Raw genomic sequence first — 25,960 nt, 5'->3', positions numbered from 1 at the left:
TATATGTAGATAAATGCCTTGTCCCTCCACGTGTCTTCTTTCTTTAGACATACATCACATTCCAATGTGAATACCTAGTAATATCCTTTTGGGCATAGGCTAGTTCAATAAACACATTCTGAGAACAACTAGTTTCCATGCTTGTGACCTTGTTCCCGAAAAACATAAAGTGAACTGGGTGTAGACTTCAATGTGTTGTTAATTGCCACAATAAGCTTGCATGTGTTGTGTAACTTTTTGAAGACTGCAATTCCTATGAACGTCTAGTTCTGAACCTCTTGGTCTATATTGGTGGTGAGGGGGGGGGGGGCACAACAGGATTTTAACACCCACCATCTCCGACTGTTCTGAAGTTACTTCTGTCATTAGGAAACAGGAAACAGGAAACAGGAGAAAATAAACATTCCTGAAACATGTCTTTTGTTGAAAGGTAATTTTGAACTCTGAGAATTTTCAGATCGCCAATATGGGTGCAATCAGTTATTTTCAATTGGACTTTTCTTTTTTTTTTTTAATGTTTTTTTTTTTAATTCTATAAATTATAGTACTCAACATCTGACTTGAACAAAACGTCTGCTTAACAATGATTTTAGGTATCCACAAATAGTAAAAAGACGCCTACAGACACCCCCCCCCCCCCCCCCCCCCCCACACCCACCACACCACATCAAGCCCCAATGGCCATTTAAAGAGAATCAGTTCTCTGTTTGATAAGTAGTATGAAGCTGTGGCTTTGAGTATTGTTCATTCATACGATGTAATGTATTCACAGTGAATTTGGTAATAGTCCCCCCCCCCCCCCCCCCCGCTCAGAGAAAATAGCCACAGAGTGGTGAGGAGTAGAGGTCGACCTCGAGTGAGGAGTAGAGGTCAAGAACTGTATTCAGGGTTCCCTCAAATGTAGTTTTAAGCTTTGTTTTACTGTTGACAGTTACAGCTGATTCCGGTATTGGATATCGATTCACTCTCCTTAAATACACTGCGTGTACAAAACATTAAGAACACCTTCCTAATATTGAGTTACACTCCCCCCTCTTATGCCCTCAGAACAGCCTCAATTTGTCGGGGGCATGGACTCTACAAACTGTCGAAATGCGTTACTCAGGGATGCTGGCCCATGTTGACTCAAATACTTCCCACAGTTTTGTCACGTTGGCTGGATGTCCTTCGGATGGTGAACCATTCTTGATTCACACAGGAAAGTGTTGAGTGTGAAAAACTCAGCAGCGTTGCAGTTTTTGACACACACAAACCGGTGCGCCTGGCACCTACTACCATATCCTGTTCAAAGGCACTTAAATCCTTTCTTGCCCATTCACCCTCTGAATGGCACACGTACACAATCCATGTCTCAAGGCTTAAAAATCCTTCTTTAACCCGTCTCCTTCCCTTCATCTACTCTGATTTTGGAAGTGGATTTAACTAGTGACCTAAGTTATCATAGGAAGAGTGCTGAGGAGTATTTCTGTCTGTAATAAAGCCCCTTTGTGAGGGGAAAAACTCATTCTGATTGGCTGGGCCTGGTTCCCCAGTGGGTGGGCCTATGCCCTCCCAGGCCCACCCATGGCTGTGCCCCTGCCCCGTCATGTGAAACCCATAGATTAGGTCCTAATTTTATTTCTTTAAATTGACAGATTTTTCCTTCTATGAACTGTAACTCAGAAAAATCTTTAGAAATTGTTGCATTTTTATATTTTTGTTCAGTATAGCTGGCTAGCTGAACTATGCTAGTTTTCGTCCTCAATTGCCAAACTTAATAAATACTGCACCCTCAACTTCAAAACTCCTCTGCTACAATCGTGTAACTAATATATTTGCTGGAAAGAAACTTAGGGGAAATTATTGTTTTGTTGAATAATCATGACTGGTTGGAGATATGTGGTAAGACAATGGTGGAGTAGGACATCATCACTACTTAGCACGGATCCAAGTTATTATACTGTATGTATACTACCTTTTTAAACTTTTTTTTTCAACTGACTCATATTTGTTTATTAAAATCTTACTTTTTATATAATGAGTCATCCAGGAATGTCACAAGTTAATTTACTCAAGAAAAATAGCAACTCTACAGAGCTCAATGACTACAATGAAAGGCAAAATTACTTTTGGACACGACTGCGGTGCTCCTCCTCCTCACTATTGAAGTCGCTTGAATTTTTCGTCCATAAAGTAGTGTGTAAGTACCACGGTTTGACCAGTTGATGCCGCTGTTATCAATTGTTCAGTGTTTATTAAATGGATCACGTTTTTTCTTTTACAAAAACCAATAACCAATGATGAAAAATAAATTGCCAGTCCTCCACTGAAAGCAATTCACTTTGTCCTTCTCTTAGGCTTAATCTGTGTCCAGGAAACGGTGGTGTCAGTGTTATGGTGTCAGTGTGGTGTCAGTGTTATGGTCTCTAAGGTTCTAACTAATCCAGACACACAACATGTCTATATATATATATATATATATATATATATATATATATATGTGTTTTCTAATAATTTGATTGAAAAACATAGCTGCCATGCAATGGTCTATAATGGTATTATTTATTAGGGTTGTCACAACATTTTTAGTCGTTAGTCCAATTTCTGCATCAAATCGTTGGGTTTATGAGAATTGCACCATAAGGGTAGTCCTCTCAGAGATCTGCCACTATGTTGGACTATTAAAGGAGAGTTGGGTTGCTAAGCATTAGGTTGCTAAGAGAAATGTAAATCTTCATTGGCTACGTTTAGCATGCTATAGCAGATGCCTCAAGACTTTCAGTCAATGCGCTAATGCTAGTTAGCATTTGCTTGCTAAACCTGCCTTTTCGTACGAGGCATACAAATCCTCTCCGCTAGTTCATCTGACTCTTGTGAAGTAAAGCGCTTTGTTGCCTAAATCCTGAAGTATCCCCTTTTTTTTAAAGGGAAGGTTTTGCATTGCATTAAATCATCCCCTGTATCCACATATTTACCAAGTGACCTAGTTTTCCTTGTTACATGTCATGCTTTTTCTTGGCGGTGTCCTAAATGACACCCTGTCCCCTTTTTAATAGTGCACTACTTTTAACCAAAACCCTATGGGGCCCTGGTCAAACACAGGGCACTACATAGAGGATTAGGGTGTCATTTGGGGGCACACTGTCTTTTTTTGTCTTGTCATCCTTCCTGTATGGACATTTTTTAGTTCTGCCTACATGTGCATATTTTGCTGTTCTTTCATTCTACAGGGTGCTTCTGTGTTTTTTTTAGATTTGGGTAAGTTCCAGCTGTAGCCTGGAGAAAGCAACCACCAGCATCATTAGACACAGGGTTTTTTTATGTTTCTATAGATGACATGGCATCTTGTTGACTGTAACTATTCATGCTAGTGAGTGAACAGACTGGCAGGTTAACAGACGGATGGAATCTTATGGTAATTCGTTTGCAGGCTATAGTTTATAATTTAGTCTAGTTTACAGTCTGGAGAATAGTTTAGTCTGTAGTTTATAGTTTACAGTATATAGTCTAGTTTACAGTCTATATTTTATAGTGTAGTTTACAGTGTAGTCTATGGTGTAGTCTATAGTTCAAAGTGTTAACTGAGCGTTCTTGTCTTTGACTTTCAAACAGGAAACTCCTCCTGCCAATGAATGTTCTTCCTCTTATCCCTGGCCAACACTGCTCCTCTAGACACACACTGCTTCTATAGACACCACACACTGCTCCTCTAGACACACACTGCTCCTCTAGACACACACACTGCTCCTCTAGACACACACTGCTCCTCTAGACACACACTGCTCCTCTAGACACACACACTGCTCCTCTAGACACACACACTGCTCCTCTAGACACACACACTGCTCCTCTAGACACACACACTGCTCCTCTAGACACACACACTGCTCCTCTAGACACACACACTGCTCCTCTAGACACACACTGCTCCTCTAGACACACACTGCTCCTCTAGACACACACACTGCTCCTCTAGACACACACACTGCTCCTCTAGACACACACACTGCTCCTCTAGACACACACACTGCTCCTCTAGACACACACACTGCTCCTCTAGACACACACACTGCTCCTCTAGACACACACACTGCTCCTCTAGACAGTGTGCTTTTTTATGAATCATTTCTCATAGGCCTAAATAAATGTCATTTGTTTTTACTGACAGTCTGCACCAGATAACCATCTTTCATCATCACCAAGTTAGACAGTCTGGGCCTAGGAACAGCTGCTTTCTGAAGACAGTCTGGGCCTAGGAACAGCTGCTTTCTGAAGACAGTCTGGGCCTAGGAACAGCTGCTTTCTGAAGACAGTCTGGGCCTAGGAACAGCTGCTTTCTGAAGACAGTCTGGGCCTAGGATCAGCTGCTTTCTGAAGACAGTCTGGGCCTAGGATCAGCTGCTTTCTGAAGACAGTCTGGGCCTAGGAACAGCTTCTTTCTGAAGACAGTCTGGGCCTAGGAACAGCTGCTTTCTGAAGACAGTCTGGGCCTAGGAACAGCTGCTTTCTGAAGACAGTCTGGGCCTAGGAACAGCTGCTTTCTGAAGACAGTCTAGTCTGGGCCTAGGAACAGCTGCTTTCTGAAGACAGTCTAGTCTGGGCCTAGGAACAGCTGCTTTCTGAAGACAGTCTAGTCTGGGCCTAGGAACAGCTGCTTTCTGAAGACAGTCTAGTCTGGGCCTAGGAACAGCTGCTTTCTGAAGACAGTCTGGGCCTAGGAACAGCTGCTTTCTGAAGACAGTCTAGTCTGGGCCTAGGAACAGCTGCTTTCTGAAGACAGTCTAGTCTGGGCCTAGGATCAGCTGCTTTCTGAAGACAGTCTGGGCCTAGGATCAGCTGCTTTCTGAAGACAGTCTGGGACTAGGATCAGCGGCTTTCTGAAGACAGTCTGGGCCTAGGATCAGCTGCTTTCTGAAGACAGTCTGGGCCTAGGATCAGCTGCTTTCTGAAGACAGTCTGGGCCTAGGAACAGCTGCTTTCTGAAGACAGTCTGGGCCTAGGATCAGCTGCTTTCTGAAGACAGTCTGGGCCTAGGATCAGCTGCTTTCTGAAGACAGTCTGGGCCTAGAACTAGCTGCTTGGCAAAATGCATAGAATTGCAGGACATTAGCTTCAAAACTGAAAAATGTTTTCTGCTGCCATGTTACCTTTCTAGCTAATAGGCTGTTAAAGATTACACTTCCTCTTCCAGTGAACTGTGGGAAGGTCAAAATAATGACACTGTCTGTCAAATCTCTTTTTTAAAGTTTAACTTCTACCTGCCATTTATTCACCTGATTTGACAATACATGACTTATTTTTATTTATTTTTATATATACATATTATGGGGGTTCCTGGGTCTCCAGTTTGCCTGGTCGAGGGTCCCTGTGCAGACTCAAGTCACAGAACAGAAGTCTGTTCTCATTTTATACACAGTATAGTTCCGGACTGTGTTGTTGAATTGACCACTGCCAGAGGCAGTCTGTTTACGACTCTGCATTGCATTCCTGTGATATGTTTTGGCTAAGGAGAGGGCGGTGGGTTGGCTAAGGAGAGGGCGGTGGGTTGGCTAAGGAGAGGGCGGTGGGTTGGCTAAGGAGAGGGCGGTGGGTTGGCTAAGGAGAGGGCGGTGGGTTGGCTAAGGAGAGGGCGGTGGGTTGGCTAAGGAGAGGGCGGTGGGTTGGCTAAGGAGAGGGCGGTGGGTTGGCTAAGGAGAGGGCGGTGGGTTGGCTAAGGAGAGGGCAGGGGGTTGGCTCTGTGGTTTGTTATCATACCAAACAGTTCAGTGCTCCAATAAAAAAAAAAATCATATTATTGAAGCCTTCCAACAATGGAAAAATAACGGTTGGAATTAGCTTCCCCTGCCGGTGGTTGGACCGTACTTCTCACCTCAATCACATGACTGTCTGTTGTTGATTCCAAACTGTTACTGTTGCGTAGGAGGAGCCAATGATGGCTCTTGTCAAAACAAACAGGGAAGTTCAGCAAAAAGTCAACTTCTGGCATTGAAACATTCATTCATAACACTGTGTTATTGGCCACTGCATAATATAAACACTGTCTGTGTGGATGAAAGATGTAGTGTGTGTGTGTATTCGCACTTGTATCCACAATGTAATTGAAAGTGAAAAGTATTGTTTTAGCTAAAAGCAGCAACACTAAATTAAGCTTAGGCTGTGTCCAAAATGGCACCCTATTACATATATAGTGCACTACTTTTGACCAGACCCCTTTACAGGCCTTAGTTAAAAGTAGTGCCCCTAAAATAGGGAATAGGGTGCCATTTCGGATGCCCGCCTAGTTTCCATTATTAAAATGAAGTGTACGAGTCGAGCATCACTTCCTCCACCCTAGTGTGGAGGAAGTGCTGATTGAACTTCAAGGCAGTTCAATTGTTGTTTGATATAAGAAGTGAAACTCTGACTCTTGGTCTATAAACAAGTTCTCTCCTCCCTAAGTCGATAAGTCTTGTAGAGAGGTTCCAAACTCTCAATCACTTACAAATGTCTTAGTTAGTTTACGTCCTAAATGTTGATTTAGAACAGATCATTACTGCCCAGCAAACGTCTCCATAGCGTTTGCTGGGCATAGTCTCCATTTTTATTTATTTTTCCACCCAGCCAAATCTATCGATCCACAACAGGCTGTCTATCTGTTCACCTGACATTTAACTGTCTGTCTGCACATCGATCCTAGTCTTTGAGACTGGGGCTTTTTGTACCATGGCAGACCCTTTTTGTTTCGTACCGGGGCAGACCCTTTTTGTTTCGTATCATGGCAGACCCTTTTTGTTTCGTATCATGGCAGACCCTTTTTGTTTCGTACCGGGGCAGACCCTTTTTGTTTCGTACCGGGGCAGACCCTTTTTGTTTTGTACCGGGGAAGACCCTTTTTGTTTTGTACCGGGGCAGACCCTTTTTGTTTTGTACCGGGGCAGACCCTTTTTGTTTTGTACCGGGGCAGACCCTTTTTGTTTTGTACCGGGGCAGACCCTTTTTGTTTCGTACCATGGCAGACCCTTTTTGTTTCGTACCATGGCAGACCCTTTTTGTTTCGTACCATGGCAGACCCTTTTTGTTTCGTACCATGGCAGACCCTTTTTGTTTCGTACCATGGCAGACCCTTTTTGAGTTGTCTTCCAGCTCAGTTAGAAGCTATACTCACTACTTCCTCTCTCCACATGTCTCCTTCAGGCCTACAACATCCATGTGAACGGGGTTCTCCACTGTCGGGTTCGCTACAGTCAGCTCCTGGGACTACACGAACAGGTACAATACAATATATTCCTCTGAGTGCTAATCTAGGACCAGATCAACCCTTCAACATGTCATCTTATTGCCTGATGACTCAGACTGAATTATTCCCGACTTCTCTAGCCAGGCAAGTCATCTTATTCATTATGATCTATAAGGCAAAACTGACCTGAGATCAACAATCATACTCTTGAGAGGATTTGACTGATTTTACACAGGCAGCCCAATTCTGATCTTTCCCTACTAATTAATCTTTTGACCAATCAGATCAGCTCTTTTGCCAATAATTGGGCAAAAGATCAGAATTGGGCTGCCTGTGTAAACGTAGCCCATGTGAATGCAGGCCCAAGGCTTCAATTGAAACCAATTAAGGCCCAGGTCTTTTATGTGGGAGCGTCAATCGAGCTGGACAAAGGGGGCCCCCCCACCTCCAAACGTCAGCAATGGTCAGGGCCAGGGGTTAACACGGCTATGAACGTCAAAACATCACCTCAACGCTGTCACCGGCCATTTCCTCACCGTGGCCTCACGTCTCTAACTATTACAACTGCTTCTGCTCGATGTTCAGCCTTGAACCAGAACAACTGTCCTGCTTGATATTCAGCCTTGAACTAGAACCAACCTGGAGCCTGGGTGTTCAAGCTAGTTCATGCTAGAATACGTAACCAAGCGGTTAGAGTTTAAAAAGTGGTAGGCGTGACACAGAAAGAATGTTCTTCTTGACCTTGTTAATTGTCTTCTCTTTTACCTGTTGAGAAACTGTAGACGGACTCCCTACAGTCAGTCTGAAAATGTTACAGAGGAACTAGACCTTGTTAATTGTCTTCTCTTTTACCTGTTGAGAAACTGTAGACGGACTCCCTACAGTCAGTCTGAAAATGTTACAGAGGAACTAGAGCTTGTTAATTGTCTTCTCTTTTACCTGTTGAGAAACTGTAGACGGACTCCCTACAGTCAGTCTGAAAATGTTACAGAGGAACTAGAGCTTGTTAATTGTCTTCTCTTTTACCTGTTGAGAAACTGTAGACGGACTCCCTACAGTCAGTCTGAAAATGTTACAGAGGAACTAGAGCTTGTTAATTGTCTTCTCTTTTACCTGTTGAGAAAACTGTAGACGGACTCCCTACAGTCAGTCTGAAAATGTTACAGAGGAACTAGAGCTTGTTAATTGTCTTCTCTTTTACCTGTTGAGAAACTGTAGACGGACTCCCTACAGTCAGTCTGAAAATGTTACAGAGGAACTAGAGCTTGTTAATTGTCTTCTCTTTTACCTGTTGAGAAACTGTAGACGGACTCCCTACAGTCAGTCTGAAAATGTTACAGAGGAACTAGAGCTTGTTAATTGTCTTCTCTTTTACCTGTTGAGAAACTGTAGACGGACTCCCTACAGTCAGTCTGAAAATGTTACAGAGGAACTAGAGCTTGTTAATTGTCTTCTCTTTTACCTGTTGAGAAACTGTAGACGGACTCCCTACAGTCAGTCTGAAAATGTTACAGAGGAACTAGAGCTTGTTAATTGTCTTCTCTTTTACCTGTTGAGAAACTGTAGACGGACTCCCTACAGTCAGTCTGAAAATGTTACAGAGGAACTAGAGCTTGTTAATTGTCTTCTCTTTTACCTGTTGAGAAACTGTAGACGGACTCCCTACAGTCAGTCTGAAAATGTTACAGAGGAACTAGAGCTTGTTAATTGTCTTCTCTTTTACCTGTTGAGAAAACTGTAGACGGACTCCCTACAGTCAGTCTGAAAATGTTACAGAGGAACTAGAGCTTGTTAGCCCAGAAATAATGTGTATGAAAAAGAAATGAAACATGAAATTGAAAGGTCCTTTTTAGGACCTAATAAGGAAGGACTTTGTCTTAGATGTAGGTTGCTATGATACCAAATGGGTAGTAGCCTGAACAAGGGCTAACTAGCATTCTCTGGTCTCTTCCTACATCTGGTCACTGCTACAGTAGCTGTATCATCTGGCCACTGTTACAGTAGCTGTATCATCTAACCACTGCTACAGTAGCTGTATCATCTGACAGCTGTATCATCTGGCCACTGCTACAGTAGCTGTATCATCTGGCCACTGCTACAGTAGCTGTATCATCTGGCCACTGTTACAGTAGCTGTATCATCTGGCCACTGCTACAGTAGCTGTATCATCTGGCCACTGCTACAGTAGCTGTATCATCTGGCCACTGCTACAGTAGCTGTGACATCTGGCCACTGCTACAGTAGCTGTGACATCTGGCCACTGCTACAGTAGCTGTGACATCTGACCACTGCTACAGTAGCTGTATCATCTGACCACTGCTACAGTAGCTGTATCATCTGACCACTGCTACAGTAGCTGTATCATCTGGCCACTGCTACAGTAGCTGTATCATCTGGCCACTGCTACAGTAGCTGTATCATCTGACCACTGCTACAGTAGCTGTATCATCTGGCCACTGCTACAGTAGCTGTATCATCTGGCCACTGCTACAGTAGCTGTATCATCTGGCCACTGTTACAGTAGCTGTGACATCTGACAGCTGTATCATCTGGCCACTGCTACAGTAGCTGTATCATCTGGCCACTGCTACAGTAGCTGTGACATCTGACAGCTGTATCATCTGGCCACTGCTACAGTAGCTGTATCATCTGGCCACTGCTACAGTAGCTGTATCATCTGGCCACTGCTACAGTAGCTGTGACATCTGGCCACTGCTACAGTAGCTGTATCATCTGGCCACTGCTACAGTAGCTGTATCATCTGGCCACTGCTACAGTAGCTGTATCATCTGGCCACTGCTACAGTAGCTGTGACATCTGACAGCTGTATCATCTGGCCACTGCTACAGTAGCTGTATCATCTGGCCACTGCTACAGTAGCTGTGACATCTGACAGCTGTATCATCTGGCCACTGCTACAGTAGCTGTATCATCTGGCCACTGCTACAGTAGCTGTATCATCTGGCCACTGCTACAGTAGCTGTATCATCTGGCCACTGCTACAGTAGCTGTATCATCTGGCCACTGCTACAGTAGCTGTATCATCTGGCCACTGCTACAGTAGCTGTATCATCTGGCCACTGCTACAGTAGCTGTATCATCTGGCCACTGCTACAGTAGCTGTATCATCTGGCCACTGCTACAGTAGCTGTGACATCTGGCCACTGCTACAGTAGCTGTGACATCTGGCCACTGCTACAGTAGCTGTATCTGGCCACTGCTACAGTAGCTGTATCATCTGACAGCTGTATCATCTGGCCACTGCTACAGTAGCTGTATCATCTGGCCACTGCTACAGTAGCTGTATCATCTGACCACTGCTACAGTAGCTGTATCATCTGGCCACTGCTACAGTAGCTGTATCATCTGGCCACTGCTACAGTAGCTGTATCATCTGGCCACTGCTACAGTAGCTGTGACATCTGGCCACTGCTACAGTAGCTGTGACATCTGACCACTGCTACAGTAGCTGTGACATCTGACCACTGCTACAGTAGCTGTGACATCTGACCACTGCTACAGTAGCTGTATCATCTGACCACTGCTACAGTAGCTGTATCATCTGACCACTGCTACAGTAGCTGTGACATCTGGCCACTGCTACAGTAGCTGTGACATCTGGCCACTGCTACAGTAGCTGTGACATCTGGCCACTGCTACAGTAGCTGTGACATCTGGCCACTGCTACAGTAGCTGTGACATCTGGCCACTGCTACAGTAGCTGTATCATCTGGCCACTGCTACAGTAGCTGTATCATCTGGCCACTGCTACAGTAGCTGTGACATCTGGCCACTGCTACAGTAGCTGTATCATCTGGCCACTGCTACAGTAGCTGTATCATCTGGCCACTGCTACAGTAGCTGTGACATCTGGCCACTGCTACAGTAGCTGTATCATCTGACAGCTGTATCATCTGGCCACTGCTACAGTAGCTGTATCATCTGGCCACTGCTACAGTAGCTGTATCATCTGGCCACTGTATCATCTGACCACTGCTACAGTAGCTGTATCATCTGGCCACTGCTACAGTAGCTGTATCATCTGGCCACTGCTACAGTAGCTGTATCATCTGGCCACTGCTACAGTAGCTGTATCATCTGACCACTGTTACAGTAGCTGTATCATCTAACCACTGCTACAGTAGCTGTATCATCTGACCACTGTTACAGTAGCTGTATCATCTGACCACTGCTACAGTAGCTGTATCATCTGGCCACTGCTACAGTAGCTGTGACATCTGGCCACTGCTACAGTAGCTGTATCTGGCCACTGCTACAGTAGCTGTATCATCTGACAGCTGTATCATCTGGCCACTGCTACAGTAGCTGTATCATCTGGCCACTGCTACAGTAGCTGTATCATCTGACCACTGCTACAGTAGCTGTATCATCTGGCCACTGCTACAGTAGCTGTATCATCTGGCCACTGCTACAGTAGCTGTATCATCTGACCACTGCTACAGTAGTTGTGACATCTGACAGCTGTATCATCTGGCCACTGCTACAGTAGCTGTATCATCTGGCCACTGCTACAGTAGCTGTGACATCTGGCCACTGCTACAGTAGCTGTGACATCTGACAGCTGTATCATCTGGCCACTGCTACAGTAGCTGTATCATCTGGCCACTGCTACAGTAGCTGTATCATCTGACCACTGCTACAGTAGTTGTGACATCTGACAGCTGTATCATCTGGCCACTGCTACAGTAGCTGTATCATCTGGCCACTGCTACAGTAGCTGTGACATCTGGCCACTGCTACAGTAGCTGTGACATCTGACAGCTGTATCATCTGGCCACTGCTACAGTAGCTGTATCATCTGGCCACTGCTACAGTAGCTGTATCATCTGGCCACTGCTACAGTAGATGTATCATCTGGCCACTGCTACAGTAGCTGTATCATCTGGCCACTGCTACAGTAGCTGTATCATCTGGCCACTGCTACAGTAGCTGTGACATCTGGCCACTGCTACAGTAGCTGTATCATCTGACCACTGCTACAGTAGCTGTATCATCTGACCACTGCTACAGTAGCTGTATCATCTGACCACTGCTACAGTAGCTGTATCATCTGACCACTGCTACAGTAGCTGTATCATCTGACCACTGCTACAGTAGCTGTATCATCTGGCCACTGCTACAGTAGCTGTATCATCTGGCCACTGCTACAGTAGCTGTATCATCTGGCCACTGCTACAGTAGCTGTGACATCTGGCCACTGCTACAGTAGCTGTATCATCTGACCACTGCTACAGTAGCTGTATCATCTGGCCACTGCTGCAGTAGCTGTATCATCTGGCCACTGCTACAGTAGCTGTATCATCTGACCACTGCTACAGTAGTTGTGACATCTGACAGCTGTATCATCTGGCCACTGCTACAGTAGCTGTATCATCTGGCCACTGCTACAGTAGCTGTGACATCTGGCCACTGCTACAGTAGCTGTGACATCTGACAGCTGTATCATCTGGCCACTGCTACAGTAGCTGTATCATCTGGCCACTGCTACAGTAGCTGTATCATCTGGCCACTGCTACAGTAGATGTATCATCTGGCCACTGCTACAGTAGCTGTATCATCTGGCCACTGCTACAGTAGCTGTATCATCTGGCCACTGCTACAGTAGCTGTGACATCTGGCCACTGCTACAGTAGCTGTATCATCTGGCCACTGCTACAGTAGCTGTATCATCTGACCACTGCTACAGTAGCTGTATCATCTGACCACTGCTACAGTAGCTGTATCATCTGACCACTGCTACAGTAGCTGTATCATCTGACCACTGCTACAGTAGCTGTATCATCTGACCACTGCTACAGTAGCTGTATCATCTGGCCACTGCTACAGTAGCTGTATCATCTGGCCACTGCTACAGTAGCTGTATCATCTGGCCACTGCTACAGTAGCTGTGACATCTGGCCACTGCTACAGTAGCTGTGACATCTGGCCACTGCTACAGTAGCTGTATCATCTGGCCACTGCTACAGTAGCTGTGACATCTGGCCACTGCTACAGTAGCTGTGACATCTGGCCACTGCTACAGTAGCTGTATCATCTGGCCACTGCTACAGTAGCTGTATCATCTGGCCACTGCTACAGTAGCTGTATCATCTGGCCACTGCTACAGTAGCTGTATCATCTGGCCACTGCTACAGTAGCTGTATCATCTGGCCACTGCTACAGTAGCTGTATCATCTGGCCACTGCTACAGTAGCTGTGACATCTGGCCACTGCTACAGTAGCTGTATCATCTGGCCACTGCTACAGTAGCTGTATCATCTGGCCACTGCTACAGTAGCTGTATCATCTGGCCACTGCTACAGTAGCTGTATCATCTGGCCACTGCTACAGTAGCTGTATCATCTGGCCACTGCTACAGTAGCTGTATCATCTGGCCACTGCTACAGTAGCTGTGACATCTGGCCACTGCTACAGTAGCTGTGACATCTGGCCACTGCTACAGTAGCTGTATCATCTGGCCACTGCTACAGTAGCTGTATCATCTGGCCACTGCTACAGTAGCTGTGACATCTGGCCACTGCTACAGTAGCTGTGACATCTGGCCACTGCTACAGTAGCTGTGACATCTGGCCACTGCTACAGTAGCTGTGACATCTGGCCACTGCTACAGTAGCTGTGACATCTGGCCACTGCTACAGTAGCTGTATCATCTGGCCACTGCTACAGTAGCTGTATCATCTGGCCACTGCTACAGTAGCTGTGACATCTGGCCACTGCTACAGTAGCTGTATCATCTGACAGCTGTATCATCTGGCCACTGCTACAGTAGCTGTATCATCTGGCCACTGCTACAGTAGCTGTATCATCTGACAGCTGTATCATCTGGCCACTGCTACAGTAGCTGTATCATCTGGCCACTGCTACAGTAGCTGTATCATCTGGCCACTGTATCATCTGACCACTGCTACAGTAGCTGTATCATCTGGCCACTGCTACAGTAGCTGTATCATCTGGCCACTGCTACAGTAGCTGTATCATCTGGCCACTGCTACAGTAGCTGTATCATCTGACAGCTGTATCATCTGGCCACTGCTACAGTAGCTGTATCATCTGGCCACTGCTACAGTAGCTGTATCATCTGACCACTGTTACAGTAGCTGTATCATCTGACCACTGTTACAGTAGCTGTATCATCTGACCACTGCTACAGTAGCTGTATCATCTGACCACTGCTACAGTAGCTGTATCATCTGGCCACTGCTACAGTAGCTGTGACATCTGGCCACTGCTACAGTAGCTGTATCATCTGGCCACTGCTACAGTAGCTGTATCATCTGACCACTGCTACAGTAGCTGTATCATCTGACCACTGCTACAGTAGCTGTATCATCTGGCCACTGCTACAGTAGCTGTATCATCTGGCCACTGCTACAGTAGCTGTATCATCTGGCCACTGCTACAGTAGCTGTATCATCTGGCCACTGCTACAGTAGCTGTATCATCTGGCCACTGCTACAGTAGCTGTATCATCTGGCCACTGCTACAGTAGCTGTATCATCTGGCCACTGCTACAGTAGCTGTATCATCTGGCCACTGCTACAGTAGCTGTATCATCTGGCCACTGCTACAGTAGCTGTATCATCTGGCCACTGCTACAGTAGCTGTATCATCTGGCCACTGCTACAGTAGCTGTATCATCTGGCCACTGCTACAGTAGCTGTATCATCTGGCCACTGCTACAGTAGCTGTATCATCTGGCCACTGCTACAGTAGCTGTATCATCTGGCCACTGCTACAGTAGCTGTATCATCTGGCCACTGCTACAGTAGCTGTATCATCTGGCCACTGCTACAGTAGCTGTATCATCTGGCCACTGCTACAGTAGCTGTATCATCTGGCCACTGCTACAGTAGCTGTATCATCTGGCCACTGCTACAGTAGCTGTATCATCTGGCCACTGCTACAGTAGCTGTATCATCTGGCCACTGCTACAGTAGCTGTATCATCTGGCCACTGCTACAGTAGCTGTATCATCTGGCCACTGCTACAGTAGCTGTATCATCTGGCCACTGCTACAGTAGCTGTGACATCTGACCACTGCTACAGTAGCTGTATCATCTGGCCACTGCTACAGTAGCTGTGACATCTGACCACTGCTACAGTAGCTGTATCATCTGGCCACTGCTACAGTAGCTGTGACATCTCACCGCTGTATGAAAGGTTGCACATCACTGTCACTCGTGGTCCTGCATCAATACACATGATCAAGGAAAGGAACAACAGGTTCTCCGTCGTCAAGGCTGTGTTCTATACACACTCCACAGCTTCCGTTGCTAGGTAACACTGCATGGGATGGAATACGCACACGCGCTTGTTCCAAATGGCACCCTATTGCCTATTTAGAGTGCGCTACTTTTGACCACTAGATGGGGAATAGGGTGCCGTTTGGAACTGAGTCACGGTCACATCTGACTGTTATGGTAGTCACGGTACTACCCCGCGGATTGCCGTGGCGCACGTTTCCCTGTAACCACGCCAACCTCTGTTTTAATTGCGGTGCCACTCCGTCTAGTTTACATCTGACAGAATGTGAATGTTAATGCTGCTCTTTGTGAATAATACACCCCTGGTTACCGCCCCCATCTGATCACCTGGAGCTCCGCATAGCTTCCACTGGTATGAAAACACCGATGACCATCACTTACAAATCAACTAAAATACTGAAAATAATGACGTGTTTTCAGCAGTAACAACAAGGTGGTCTCTTTTGAAACCAGGTTTGAACTTTCTGCGGTAAAAAAAAATGCTCTAAGTAAGAGTTGAGCACGTCTTAATGTGCATTTTGTATAGACACTAGTATCATTTCCTCAGCCTCATCTGTCAGTAGTCACTGTCAGCACTACAGTACAAACCCGTTCCTCCTGGACACTGTCAACACTACAGTACAAACCCATTCCTCCTGGACACTGTCAACACTACAGTACAAACCCCATTCCTCCTGGACACTGGCAACACCTAGAGTACAAACCCATTCCTCCTGGACACTGGCAACACCTAGAGTACAAACCCATTCCTCCTGGACACTGTCAGCACTACAGTACAAACCCCATTCCTCCTGGACACTGGCAACACCTAGAGTACAAACCCGTTCCTCCTGGACACTGTCAGCACTACAGTACAAACCCCATCCTCCTGGACACTGGCAACACCTAGAGTACAAACCCGTTCCTCCTGGACACTGTCAGCACTACAGTACAAACCCATTCCTCCTGGACACTGTCAACAGTACAAACCCATTCCTCCTGGACACTGTCAACAGTACAAACCCCATCCTCCTGGACACTGTCAACACTACAATACAAACCCCATCCTCCTGGACACTGTCAACACTACAGTACAAACCCGTTCCTCCTGGACACTGTCAACACTACAGTACAAACCCATTCCTCCTGGACACTGTCAACACTACAGTACAAACCCGTTCCTCCTGGACACTGTCAGCACTACAGTACAAACCCATTCCTCCTGGACACTGTCAACAGTACAAACCCGTTCCTCCTGGACACTGTCAGCACTGCAGTACAAATCCATTCCTCCTGGACACTGTCAGCACTGCAGTACAAACCCATTCCTCCTGGACACTGTCAACAGTACAAACCCATTCCTCCTGGACACTGTCAACACTACAGTACAAACCCGTTCCTCCTGGACACTGTCAACACTACAGTACAAACCCGTTCCTCCTGGACACTGGCAACACTACAGTACAAACCCGTTCCTCCTGGACACTCAACAGTACAAACCCATTCCCTCCTGGACACTGTCAACACTACAGTACAAACCCATTCCTCCTGGACACTATCAACACTACAGTACAAACCCATTCCTCCTGGTCACTGTCAGCACTACAGTACAAACCCATTCCTCCTGGACACTGTCAACACTACAGTACAAACCCATTCCTCCTGGACACTGTCAACACTACAATACAAACCCCATTCCTCCTGGTCACTGTCAGCACTACAGTACAAACCCCATTCCTCCTGGACACTGGCAACACCTAGAGTACAAACCCATTCCTCCTGGACACTGTCAACACTACAGTACAAACCCATTCCTCCTGGACACTGTCAACACTACAGTACAAACCCATTCCTCCTGAATGTTCTTACAGGTACTGGTGATGGAAGGGGATGTTAAATGGGGGTGTGAGTGTTATTCCTAGTGACGGCTGTGGTGTGGAGAGGCCCGTGGGAGTTTGTAGCCTCGTCTACATTTAGAAGGACCCATTCATCTGATCTGTCTGAGGCTGTGTCCAAAATGTCACCCAATTCTCTACGGGGACCCTGGTCAAAAGTAGTGCCCTATATAGGGGATAGGGTGCCCTTTCAGACGGTGTGAAGTGTCTGTGTATAGATTTACAAGACTGATCTGTATGCATGAGAGAGAGGTAGGGCAGCATATCAGTGAAAAGCACCTTGCAGTCAGGGGCGGACTAGGACAAGAATTCAGCCCTGGCATTTTACCCACAATAACCCACAGTACTGCGGACATCATCAACTTCACCTCATTTTATTTACTTTTTCCTGCAATAAATTTGGTACATTTTCCCCAAAAAAAATTTCACTTAGTCATTATGGGGTATTGTTTGGGGATGGCTGAAACCAATCTATTTAATACATTTTTAATTCCGGCTGTAACACGACAATGTGGAATAAGTCAAGGTGTATGAATACTAATTAAAATCATAGGCTAATCTAACTCTAAATATATTATCCACTGTTGCCATGTATTCATCCAACAGTAGATGTCCCAGAAAACCTTTCCAGTTGTAGGCTACTACCCATGATACCTTTTAGACCTATGCCCTCGCAATTGCCAGTGCGCATTTCTCGCTCGTGTCGCTCCACATCTCAAAGCCTTATCAAATAGCTTGGTTATAAAATAATTGCTATTGAGCTGAATATTAAGTTGAGAAATAATATCTACAGAAAGCTGAGGCCCTCCCCTCTTCAACAGGGACAAGTCGACAAACCTTCCAAAGCTGTTTTTCCCGCAATTGCATTTTCAAATGTTATACAATAAATAGAGAAATTGCGTAAAGTAGTTTTTTGGCGTTATTATCGGCGGCCATGTCACCTTTAAAAAAATATTATTTTTAAAATGTATATAGAAAATATTAGTTTGATATTGACAATCAGCCCACCCAACAACAAAAATTGTCCAGCCCATCTGGCATTTGCCAGAATTGCCAGATGGCCAATCCGCCCCTGCTTGCAGTTGCTACAGATGCACGCCACGCCAGTGCCTTTTGGCCCATAGCTTTATTCAGATCTGAATTAGAACTTCGTTTGATCTCTGATTCTCAGGGTGCCAGGCAAAGCATATAGTTTCAAAGCCAGAGATCTTATGACGATAAAGTCCCTGACTTCAATAAGAACGAGTGAGTAATGAGCTAAGGAAACTTAGTATGGCTAGACAGTATTAAGCCAGATGTGTGCTGCCTGCATATGTTTTACATGGAAACTATCCACATCTCTACCAGACTGTCTGGCCTTGAAATAAACCTGGGATTCATCCTCAAACTGCACGCAAGACCTTCAGATGAGGTAGACCAGGTTATCCAACGACCTTCAGATGAGCTAGACCAGGTTATCCAACGACCTTCAGATGAGGTAGACCAGGTTATCCAACGACCTTCAGATGAGGTAGACCAGGTTATCCAACGACCTTCAGATGAGGTAGACCAGGTTATCCACCGACCTTCAGATGAGGTAGACCAGGTTATCCACCGACCTTCAGATGAGTTAGACCAGGTTATCCACCGACCTTCAGATGAGTTAGACCAGGTTATCCACCGACCTTCAGATGAGTTAGACCAGGTTATCCAACGACCTTCAGATGAGGTAGACCAGGTTATCCAACGACCTTCAGATGAGTTAGACCAGGTTATCCAACGACCTTCAGATGAGGTAGACCAGGTTATCCAACGACCTTCAGATGAGGTAGACCAGGTTATCCAACGACCTTCAGATGAGGTAGACCAGGTTATCCAACGACCTTCAGATGAGTTAGACCAGGTTATCCAACGACCTTCAGATGAGGTAGACCAGGTTATCCAACGACCTTCAGATGAGGTAGACCAGGTTATCCAACGACCTTCAGATGAGGTAGACCAGGTTATCCAACGACCTTCAGATGAGGTAGACCAGGTTATCCAACGACCTTCAGATGAGGTAGACCAGGTTATCCAACGACCTTCAGATGAGGTAGACCAGGTTAACCAACGACCTTCAGATTTAGGCCAGAAATCCTGGTCTAACTTCAGTCTGGGGGAACCACTGTATATCCCATGTTTTCTGGCCTGACTTCGGTTCCTCTCAACCCATGACTTATATTAACACGACTGAATAAAATGTTCAGAATACTACTGTTTTAAGTAGTCAACTATTTTAAGATATGATCTGTAAATCAGAGTACTTCAAAACAATGGTAATGCTCAAGTCCTTGGTAATGGATGGTAGTCCTTGGTAACAATGGTAATTGCTAACAATGGTAACAATGGTAATGCTCAAGTCCTTGGTAATGGATGGTAGTCCTTGGTAATGGATGGTAGTCCTTGGTAACAATGGTAATTGCTAACAATGGTAACAGTGGTAATGCTCTTTGTCTTTTTTTATTTCCTCCCAGATAAAGAAGGAGTATGGCAACAACTTGGTACCTGCTTTCCCCCCAAAGAAGATCTTTACTCTGACACCGACTGATGTGGAGCAGAGACGTGAACAGTTGGAGAAATACATGCAAGCTGGTGAGGGAGGATGTTTCAGTTCTGGGCTCTGTATTTCAGAGTTTGGGGTCCATTCAATTTTTTTTTTAAACTTTTTTTTATTACCTCCATTCAGAAGCAGAATTTAAATTCGAATTCAAGTATTGTTGAGAGAAAAGTTAGTTGTTTTCAAAGTTTTTTTTTTTCTACTAAATTAAACTAGAAGTGACCTCAGCCTTTCCCATGGGGAGGAGGATATAGTAGAAGAGACAGTAGCTGACTCAATAAAAGGGCAGTATAGTAGAGCAGACAGTAGCTGACTTAATAAAAGGGCAGTATTGTAGAACAGACAGTAGCCGACTCAATAAAAGGGCGGTATAGAGGAACAGACAGTAGCTGACTCAATAAAAGGGCGGTATAGAGGAACAGACAGTAGCTGACTCAATAAAAGGGCGGTATAGAGGAACAGACAGTAGCTGACTCAATAAAAGGGCGGTATAGAGGAACAGACAGTAGCTGACTCAATAAAAGGGCGGTATAGTCGAACAGACAGTAGCTGACTCAATAAAAGGGCAGTATTGTAGAACAGACAGTAGCCGACTCAATAAAAGGGTAGTATAGAGGAACAGACAGTAGCTGACTCAATAAAAGGGCGGTATAGTGGAGCAGACAGTAGCCGACTCAATAAAAGGGCAGTATAGAGGAACAGACAGTAGCTGACTCAATAAAAGGGCAGTATAGTAGAGCAGACAGTAGCTGACTCAATAAAAGGGCGGTATAGAGGAACAGACAGTAGCTGACTCAATAAAAGGGCGGTATAGAGGAACAGACAGTAGCTGACTCAATAAAAGGGCGGTATAGTCGAACAGACAGTAGCTGACTCAATAAAAGGGCGGTATAGTCGAACAGACAGTAGCTGACTCAATAAAAGGGCAGTATTGTAGAACAGACAGTAGCCGACTCAATAAAAGGGTAGTATAGAGGAACAGACAGTAGCTGACTCAATAAAAGGGCGGTATAGTGGAGCAGACAGTAGCCGACTCAATAAAAGGGCAGTATAGAGGAACAGACAGTAGCTGACTCAATAAAAGGGCAGTATAGTAGAGCAGACAGTAGCTGACTCAATAAAAGGGCGGTATAGAGGAACAGACAGTAGCTGACTCAATAAAAGGGCAGTATAGAGGAACAGACAGTAGCTGACTCAATAAAAGGGCAGTATAGTAGAGCAGACAGTAGCTGACTCAATAAAAGGGCGGTATAGAGGAACAGACAGTAGCTGACTCAATAAAAGGGCAGTATAGAGGAACAGACAGTAGCTGACTCAATAAAAGGGCAGTATTGTAGAACAGGCAGTAGCTGACTCAATAAAAGGGCAGTATTGTAGAACAGGCAGTAGCTGACTCAATAAAAGGGCAGTATAGAGGAACAGACAGTAGCTGACTCAATAAAAGGGCAGTATAGAGGAACAGACAGTAGCTGACTCAATAAAAGGGCAGTATTGTAGAACAGGCAGTAGCTGACTCAATAAAAGGGCAGTATTGTAGAACAGGCAGTAGCTGACTCAATAAAAGGGCAGTATAGAGGAACAGACAGTAGCTGACTCAATAAAAGGGCGGTATAGAGGAACAGACAGTAGCTGACTCAATAAAAGGGCAGTATAGAGGAACAGTGGCCGACTCATGATCTCCTGTTGGAACATTTCCTCATAGCAACCAGAATGACCAATCCATGTATCAGAATACCTTGTTAGTTGCTGACTGTCTGCCTGTAGACTGGTGCGGTTTTAGTGTGGGCAGCAGCTTACTTTACAGGCTTTGACTCAAGGTAATACTGATCTGAGAACACCATAAGTACAGGCTGAAACTGGTCTGTCTGTAGGCCACACTAAAGCTCTAGGTGTCTGAACTAGTGTTATACTTTTCTGAGCACACCCTACTAAGCACTTACTTGGGGCCAAGGCCTCTTGGCTGTCGTCTTCCCCCTGACACACCTGAAATCAGACCCAACTCACTGTTCCAATAGATTCCTATCCCAGATAGATCCTCAGAACCAATGGGAAAGTTGTATTATGTTAGGTGCAATATGTACCCAAAAGAAACTTGTCAGGGTTGAGTGGACAGTTAAAAGTAATCCCTATTTTCCTTTTTATTTTGCCAGTTTCACCCCTCAGTGTGGGTCCTTGTCAGGAAGGTGTAAAATGTACAACATTTTTTTTTTTCTACTCATTCCTCCTCAGTTAAAGATCCAAGAGAACGTTAGGATATGTTGCCCCATCCAACCCGACCTCAACCTCCGCTTTGGCATAACGCTTCCCCAAGCAGGTCATGGGTAAACTGTGGCATATATATATATATGCTTGGAACTGAACTGGCAGCAGTGCCCAGTATCCCTCTTCGAGTACTGGCCGTTACCTCAGAACAAACCCTAAGCTTTGTTGGGGCATATTTTCTCATAGTCTGGGAGCACACACACACACACACACACACACTTCCTGGTTCACTGACCGCTTCCTGGGTGGGGATAAGTGTTGGGTGTTAGGGAAAGTAGGGTTTTGAATGTTCGTCCCCAAAAAGTCCTCGAGTATGTGTGACGCATCTGTGGTGCCGGCCGGCCCTGATTGGCCCCCGTTCAAACACACTGCAGGCGGGTTGCTACAGATTGATGAGGTCCACGTATATATCCTACTACTACAGATTGATGAGGTCCCCGTAGATATACTACTACTACAGATTGATGAGGTCCACGTAGATATCCTACTACTACAGATTGATGAGGTCCACGTAGATATCCTACTACTACAGATTGATGAGGTCCACGTAGATATCCTACTACTACAGATTGATGAGGTCCACGTAGATATCCTACTACTACAGATTGATGAGGTCCACGTAGATATCCTACTACTACAGATTGATGAGGTCCACGTAGATATCCTACTACTACAGATTGATGAGGTCCACGTAGATATCCTACTACTACAGATTGATGAGGTCCACGTAGATATCCTACTACTACAGATTGATGAGGTCCACGTAGATATCCTACTACTACAGATTGATGAGGTCCACGTAGATATCCTACTACTACAGATTGATGAGGTCCACGTAGATATCCTACTACTACAGATTGATGAGGTCCACGTAGATATCCTACTACTACAGATTGATGAGGTCCACGTAGATATCCTACTACTACAGATTGATGAGGTCCACGTAGATATCCTACTACTACAGATTGATGAGGTCCACGTAGATATCCTCCTACTACAGATTGATGAGGTCCACGTAGATATCCTACTACTACAGATTGATGAGGTCCACGTAGATATCCTACTACTACAGATTGATGAGGTCCACGTAGATATCCTACTACTACAGATTGATGAGGTCCACGTAGATACTACAGATTGATGAGGTCCACGTAGATATCCTACTACTACAGATTGATGAGGTCCACGTAGATACTACAGATTGATGAGGTCCACGTAGATATCCTACTACTACAGATTGATGAGGTCCACGTGGATACTACAGATTGGTGAGGTCCACGTGGATACTACAGATTGATGAGGTCCACGTAGATATCCTACTACTACAGATTGGTGAGGTCCACGTGGATACTACAGATTGATGAGGTCCACGTAGATACCCTACTACTACAGATTGATGAGGTCCACGTAGATACTACAGATTGATGAGGTCCACGTAGATATCCTACTACTACAGATTGGTGAGGTCCACGTGGATACTACAGATTGGTGAGGTCCACGTGGATACTACAGATTGGTGAGGTCCACGTGGATACTACAGATTGGTGAGGTCCACGTGGATACTACAGATTGGTGAGGTCCACGTGGATACTACAGATTGGTGAGGTCCACGTGGATACTACAGATTGGTGAGGTCCACGTGGATACTACAGATTGGTGAGGTCCACGTGGATACTACAGATTGGTGAGGTCCACGTGGATACTACAGATTGGTGAGGTCCACGTGGATACTACAGATTGGTGAGGTCCACGTGGATACTACAGATTGGTGAGGTCCACGTGGATACTACAGATTGGTGAGGTCCACGTGGATACTACAGATTGGTGAGGTCCACGTATATATATTCTACTACTACAGATTGATGAGGTCCAGATCTAAAAGTGACATTGCCTTTTACATTTGAGTAATTTAGCAGGCTCTCTTATCCAAAGGGATTTACAGTTAGTGCTTTCATCTTAAAGGGAATTCCCGCAGATTTAGGTTGCTGTTAAACATTCTGATTGGGTTCATCCTTCCAACTAAAAGTCCCAATACGACATATCACTTTCTCGACGTCAAAGCCACAACGTTTTGTTGGTATAGGAGTTTTTTGATAAATATAATTCAAATTGAGAAGAAAGTGTACCTACAATTAGATTGATTATATTCCATCTGTGATAGATTTGTGGAATATATATCGCGCAACATTTTACGATAGCAAGGTGAGACGACCACAGCACAGTCGTAAGACATATCTTTAAGATTATCTTTGAGGTTGGGTTGCAGACGTTTTTTGGAAGATGGGCAGGGACTCTTAGCATCAGGGGGAAGCTGTTTCCTCCTTTGGGGTGACCGGATAGGGAAGCACTTGGACTGGGCTGAGCAGAAGCTGTCCTCCTGTAGGGGTGGAATGGCCAAGAGACTAAAGGTGGGATGAGTTGGGATGTTGGGTTTGAGCATAGCCTGAAGGTAGGGGAGGGGCAGTTCCTCTTGCTGCTCCGTGGTCTTTCAGAGGATGCGAGCTTTGACTGAAGCCAGTGGAGTGTACGGAGGATGACATGGGAGAACTTGAGAAAGTTGAACACCTGACGTGCTGCAGCCTTCTGGATAAGTTGCAGTAGTCCAGATGGGATATGACGAGTACCCGGATTAGGACCTACACCGCTTCCTGTGTGAGGTAAGGTCGTACTCTACAGATGTTGTAGAGCATGAACACCCAGGAGTGATTCACTACTATGACGTTTGCAGAGAACGACAGGGTGTGGTCCAGGGTCACGCTAAGGTTCTTTGCACCCTGGGAGGGGAACACCGAACTGTGATGGAGAGGTCTGGAGCGGGCAGGCCTTCTCGGCAGCTCTATCTTGTCGAGGTTGAGGTGGTGGGCCAACATCCAAGCTGAGATATCTACCAAGTACGCAGAGATGCGTGTCGCCACCTGGTTATCAGAAGCGGGGAATGTGAAAAGTAGTTGTCATCCACATAGCAATGATAGCATAGACCATGTGTGGATATAACGTAGCCGAGTGACTTCGTGTAAAGAGAGGAGGGCCTAGAACCGAGCCCGGGGGGACACCAGTAGTGAGAGCACGTGGTGTAGACACAGATCCTCTCCACGCCACCTGGTAGGAGTGACCTGCCAGGTTGGATGCATTCTGGGAGTGTGCAAAGCATGAGGCGCCCAGACCTGAGAGGGTGGAAAGGAGGATCTGATGGATCACGGTGTTGAAGGCAGCGGATAGATCTAGGAGGATGAGGAGAGAGAGTCAGCTTTGGTAGTGCGGAGAGCCTCCGTGGCGTAGAGAATAGCAGTCTCTGTTGAGTGACCCCGTCTTGAAGCCTGACTGGTTAGGGTCAAAGACATCATTCTGAGAGAAATAACGAGAGAGTTGGTAAGAGACTGCACGCTCAAGTGTTTTGGAAAGAAAAGAAAGAAGGGGTACCAGTCTGCCATTTTTGACGTCAGAGGGGTCAAGTCTTGGTTTCTTGAGGAGGGGAGCGACTCCGGCCACCTTGAAGTGAGAGGGGACGTAGCAAGTGGTCAGGGTAGAGTTGATGAGGATTGGGAGAAGGTCTCCAGAGAAACTCTACAGAAGGGAAGAGGGGATGGGGTCGAGTAGGCAGATTGTCCGGCGGCTGGACATCATTAGTCGCAGGATTTTATCTGGAGAGCGAGGGTAGAAAGAGGACAAGGCATAGGAAAGTTCACTGTGAGTGGATTCAGTTGGCTTAGTGATTGATGTCGTTAACCTTTTTTTCAAAGTGGTTGACAAAGTCATCTGCAGTAAGGGA

General features: G+C 45.6%; 1 protein-coding gene across 1 annotated transcript in view; it reads left to right on the top strand.

Moving 5' to 3' along the window:
• The window catches only part of LOC129825587 (sorting nexin-17), an 81,737-nt gene that overhangs the window by 8,179 nt on the left and 47,598 nt on the right, over positions 1–25,960 (top strand). The window contains exons 2-3 of the mRNA XM_055885788.1: positions 7,153–7,227; positions 19,847–19,964. Of these exons, the coding sequence (XP_055741763.1) occupies positions 7,153–7,227; positions 19,847–19,964 (193 nt within the window). The remainder of the gene's footprint in view (positions 1–7,152; positions 7,228–19,846; positions 19,965–25,960) is intronic.

This window comes from Salvelinus fontinalis, chromosome 27 (assembly GCF_029448725.1).
Source record: "Salvelinus fontinalis isolate EN_2023a chromosome 27, ASM2944872v1, whole genome shotgun sequence".
In the NCBI taxonomy this organism is placed as follows: domain Eukaryota; kingdom Metazoa; phylum Chordata; class Actinopteri; order Salmoniformes; family Salmonidae; genus Salvelinus; species Salvelinus fontinalis.
The sequence above is the reverse complement of the archived record's forward strand: the minus strand, read 5'-3'. Positions and strand labels throughout refer to the sequence as shown.